This window comes from Glycine soja, chromosome 18, assembly GCF_004193775.1.
Source record: "Glycine soja cultivar W05 chromosome 18, ASM419377v2, whole genome shotgun sequence".
In the NCBI taxonomy this organism is placed as follows: Eukaryota; Viridiplantae; Streptophyta; class Magnoliopsida; order Fabales; family Fabaceae; genus Glycine; species Glycine soja.
The window spans coordinates 30,334,492-30,340,142 of record NC_041019.1 but is presented as its reverse complement, the minus strand read 5'-3'; the positions used below and the strand labels follow the sequence as shown (position 1 = coordinate 30,340,142).

At 37.5% G+C, this 5,651-nt stretch overlaps 1 protein-coding gene across 1 annotated transcript; it reads right to left on the bottom strand.

Moving 5' to 3' along the window:
- Nucleotides 1-378: 378 nt before the first annotated feature.
- Nucleotides 379-1,684, bottom strand: LOC114395546 (cysteine-rich repeat secretory protein 55-like). The gene has a single exon (XM_028357356.1). The coding sequence runs from the start codon at nt 1,646-1,648 to the stop codon at nt 875-877; it is 774 nt and encodes a 257-aa protein (XP_028213157.1). The 5' UTR covers nt 1,649-1,684; the 3' UTR covers nt 379-874.
- Between the last annotated feature and the right edge of the window lie 3,967 nt (nt 1,685-5,651).

Below are 5,651 nucleotides of genomic sequence, written 5' to 3'. Positions count from 1 at the left end.
AGTTAGTTGAAACTATTTCAGCTAACCTTGTTAATTCATGCAACAACAGGTGTTTAAAATCGTCACAAATTATGAAATCGTGAACATAATTAACACAGATGAATTAAAAGTAATTTTTTGAAAATTTAAAGGACTAATAAAAACAAATTTTTTTAAGAACTAAAAAAATCATTGTACATATTTAAAAAATTAAAAATATATTTAAACCTTATTATAAATTAATTTCTATTTAATCATGCTAGAGACCTAGAGTTGCATTGGAAATCATTAAGCAAGACAAAGCTTTCCATACAGACATTTAACGCAATTTATTTTAAACTCAAAATTATTTATAATAACTTCATATTAGCTAATTCTACATGGTCTGTCGTCCACATGTATATGCTTTCTTGTTCTTAATCATATAGTTTATATTTCAGCTAGCAATTCAATTTGCCAACTTAATTGAATTACAATCTTTACCTCCCACATTACATTATTTGCTGCAAATTCAATACATTACCAAAATCATACATACCTGTAAAATTACTGCTAAAAAACAAATACTCCAACAAAGGATTAGAAGTACACTACCCATCACAGGATCCATATTTCGTACGTTTCTAAAGAAAACGTGTCACACTTACAGGGAAAACGGAAAAGATGCACATGTCTGCAGACATAATAGCAACGTTGATTAATACTAATCACTGAGACAAAGTCTTCTTATTCGTTGACGTATTTTTCTCTTTTATTTTTAGTTGCAAAGTTTTTTCAAATGCAACTTCTATGTTCAAGGGGAGATAGCAATAGTTCCCAAAAGAGTATAATTTGAAACCATCCAAGCATTGAGCAAGAATGCCATTTTTGGCATATATGGCAGCATAGCTTTTAATTAAGTATAAACGCTGACTTTTGCAGTATTGGAAGGTCCTGTTTTGTTAGAATCAAGAGGGAAGAAAAAAGGGTAGAGTTCATATCGAACATAGCAAGAACTGTACAGTACTCTACATCCTTTACGATTGCTGCAAAAATTGGGAAAGTTGTTCACTGCAATAGACAAACACTGAGCACAGGATATCTCAGACAGGTCCCTAGTGCACTGCACTAACGCATAAAGTGTCACAAATGGGGACAGCACAGATTTTCCCTTCCCAAGCCCTTCCTCTCTAGGCACCACTGCTTGTGCTCTAATGTGATCCATAAGAGCCCCAAGCTCTTTGTTAAAATCTTCAGGGTCAGTCACATTTTCAACATTGAAATAGAATATACCAAAAGATGTATCAACCTCACCAAAGAAACTCTTGTTACTATACCTTAAAAAGCAGTAATCATACCAAATTCTCCCATCCACTTGGTTTGGACAGCGTTGGCGGATTTGTTTCGTTGCATCTTGGATGCAATTGGAGCAATCCTGGGTGCTAACATCTCCCCTACATTGAGCGAGTGCGTACACTTTGTCTTGGTCTTTGCCATATGTGGTGGCAACAAAACCAGTGGAGGGAGTTTTGAGGGCTATTTCAGTCAATATTTTATCAATATTGGCTGATAATTTTCCTCCACTGCCAATGATGGTGTTTTCATTGCAGAATCGCCCTAAAGGGTCCTCAGCTTTTGCACCCCAAGTGCATAGGAAAAATAAGAATATAATTTTGTATGAGAAATACATGATTTAATTTCCTTGCCAATTTTTCGAGAAGCTAAGTGCTTTTTATGAAGAAAAACGAATTGGAGTCATAGTGGAATGTTAAATTTGAATCCATCAGCAGACATTTCTGACTTGCAAGCTTGTGGCCACCATGATTGCCGGTGGAAGCAGGAGTCATGATCATGCTTCGTTGACTTTATGTAATAATAGAAAGTGATAACGATATTTATTATATGATGCGATCAAGCTCAGGATGTGTTTGGATGGATAGAATGCTCCCTAGAGAATATACTGAAAATATCTACATAGTTTCGTGTCCACTTAAGTAGTTTGGAACATAATTTTAAAAATCGAATTCCTATAATGGAACCGATCAAATTACTGAATCATTAATTCATCCATATGATTCGATCTTTATTAAAAAAATAAAAAATTTATATCCTAATTTAAAAATATTTTCTTAATTCAAAACTTGTGTGTCAGTATTACATAATATTGTGATAAAAAATTATAATTGATTATAAATATATCTATTGTAATAAACTTATAATATTATTATAAATAAATATAACTATTTTGATAAAATTTTATATATATATATATATATATATATATATATATATTATGATGATGCATTTTGTGCTTGTTGTTATCGCTGTTTGCATGTTGATTTTAGTTTTCGTTAGTTTTAAAGGCTTATTAGTATTATTAGTAGATCTTTGTATTAGAAAGTGTGCTCTGAAGACAAATTATATTGAACAGTTATTGAGCGCACTTTCTCTAATATTTCTAAAGGCAAATAATTTTTCACGCATGTTAACCCTGTGCTCGTCAACTGTCAAAGTCATCCATTAGTATAATATGAGACAAAAATTTATTGACTTACAGTTTTTCTTTCCCTTCATTATCACGGAAATAAAATTGGCGTTGTCAAACTTATACGCCTTCTAAATATTTGGCAATTTTGTGAGCTAACTTTGGTTCCTAATGCTGTTTATAAGGTTATTATTCATCATATTCAGCATAAAACGAATTAGTGAGACCAATGGATCTTAACGAGGCATCAAACTTTTCGATCCGAAGAAGACCAAGTGGTATAATATCTACTTTGAGTATAATTTTTTTATTATACTGCAGCTGAATGAGTAAAAGATTCTTTTTTTTTTTCTTACACTACATAAAATTCATTCTTAGCTTACTTTTTAATTAATTGATAACAATTTTTATACAAACATTTAATTGACAAAAATAATATCATTTAATTTAAAATTCTACTAAAAATGGTTTTATAAGATATTTATTATAAAAATTAATAAAATTATCATATTTAATATTTTTTACAAATTGACAATGTAAACATATTATATATATATATATATATATATATATATTGTAAATCTATATATTATTTTCTCTATTTAAAATATTTTTGATTAATCAGACTATTTAAAATCTACTACGAGAACAATTAATTAAAATATAATATTTTTTTGAAAAGAAATTGAAATTGGGCAAGTATAATTTCTAAGTTATAGAATTGAATTTGACTCTTTCAAATTAAAATTCCCACTATAAAAAAAGGTGAGAAGTAATAATTGATCATTACTCCAAATAAAATCAAAATTGAAACCCATAATTTTTAGGCTAAAATGAACTTTTGGTCTCCTATAATGCTCCATCCGTAATTTTGAAGCGTCTAGAAGTAGCTACCTCTCCTAATCTCTTTGTCCGCAATGGCCCATCCTCTTCGACGGCGTTCACGCTAGCCCCTCCATGACTAGCTAGCGGGTTGGCTTTAACATTTGGGCCTTCCTCTTGAAACGATAGCCAACCGGCACTGATTAGGTGTCGTACCTTATATTTGAATGGGAGGCAGGAGTCAATGTTGTATCCGGGAACTCCATTATGGTACGCACACTTGGCACCCGGGTCATACCACTTGGGGTAGGGTGGCTGGAGGACATTCCCGGGTATGGCCACCACCAAATGATTCTCCAATAATGAAGGCCATAACTCGGAGTATGCCATGGGAATAGGAGGGAAGTTGTCTTTCGGGGGCGGGTGCATACTCTGAAGCTGGTTCCGATCGGGAGCCATGTCCGTATTGTACTGGTACTGCCTAATAAAGGCAGTTGCCAAGTCCTTCCACGATCGGATCTGGAAAGCTTCCAGATTGGTATACCATGCTACAGCTGCTCCGGCTAAGCTGTCTTGAAAGAAATGGACCAACAACTTTTCGTCCGCAGAATACGCCCCCATCTTTCGGCAATACATCCGGAGATGCCCTTTTGGACATGTCGTCCCTTTATACTTATCAAAGTCTAGTACTTTGAATTTGGGAGGGATGATGATGTTGGGCACGAGACATAAATCCGCCAAATCCGAGAATGGGTAATTGCCAAGGCCCTCGACTGCTCTTAACCTCTCTTCAAGCGCCTCCATCTTCCCCTTATCTTCCGCGAAGGGAACAAATTCTTTTACGGGTGTGGGTGAAGCCGGGATATGGCGGACTATGTTTCGTTGGGGTAGTTCATGGGGGGACGGATCTTTGAGGTGGAGCAGGGGGCCAAGATGGGTATCTCCTTCCTCATCGTCTTGCCCGGGATAGTCGTCATAAGGTGGGAGTTGCCCCTCGAAAGTAGGGGCTTGGCTTAAATCTTCCGGGGTGGCACGGGGGGTGAAGTCCGGAGGCAAGCCATAAGGATAAGCTTGCGGACTATACCTTCAACCAAACACGGCCGTGTTTCTGTCTCGACCCGGATTTAAGGCGGGCTGCAGCACCGGCTCTGCTTCCCTAACTGTACTGGAGGCGGTTGTCGTGGTTTATCCTCTATAGTTTTCTGGAGTTTTAACATGACCTCCGAGATGGAAGCCATTTGATCTTTTAAAGCCGATAGATCGGCCTTCATCTGTTCATGCACGCCCTCTTCATTATCCATTTTTTTGGATCGAGTGTTATAGGGGTGCCTTGGTGTTTTCTTAGTTATGATGAAATTCCTAAAGAAATAAACAATGGTGAGTATGCCACCAAAACATGAACATGCAAATGAATGATCGGAGCACTTGGATCCACCCCATGGTTTTTTAGATAACATGATGAGTTCAGAATTTCCCATTTTATAAAAAGAACAAAGCTTTCATCTAGCCAAGATTATACAAAGGTGTTACAAGAGAACCTAACGGTTTCTAATTATGTGGGCCATCAAATCTATCATGTGTTGACAGTAATTGATTAGCCCATGAATCTCCTCGGGGGCCGTACACACTTCGGCCATGGCTTTTGCTTTGGCTAATAGACGTGGGAGGTCTTGACTTCCATTCAAGGTCAAGGCGAACCTATCCATCCACATAGTCGCTTCTTGATGCAATGCATCAATCACCCTCCCTCTTGCTTCTTTTTCGGCGTATACTTGTGCAAAATCCTCCACTAGCTTTTGTTCATGGGCCACAGACTGGTTCAACTCTTCCTTGTATTGCCCTATGATAGCTAGCATGCTTTGCTCTGTGGCTTCCAAGTGTTGAGCCAAACTCCTTTTGGACCTCGCGCAAGCAACTAACTCTTCTTTTAAGATCATGCCATGCACCCGTGACCGATCTCTTTCCTCTCTTCAGAGCTTGAGCTCATTGTTGCTACCCCACAATGCTCCTCGGAATTTCTCTCGGCCATATTCCTCCTTGCGGGCCCTTTTGGTTTCTTGTTCAAGGGCTCATGCAATGGCCGCGTTTTCCTCTTGTAACTCGGTGCACTCTTTCCGGATGTGCGTAGCAGCTGATTTGAACTTCTCCTTGGCGAGTCTTGCCTTCCCTAGCTCCAATTTTAGAGCTCGGACTTCTTCATCTTCCTCCAGAGCTTCGAAGTTCTCCTCATCGATAACTTTCAACTTGGAGAGCCAATCTAACCCTCGCGTGAGAATTCTTAGCCATCCATGATAACCTCCGATGACGCCATTACGGATGCCCCTAAGCTCCTTGTCTTTCCTCAACGGACTCCTCCATGCCTTGTGGATTCTTTGTATAACCTTGA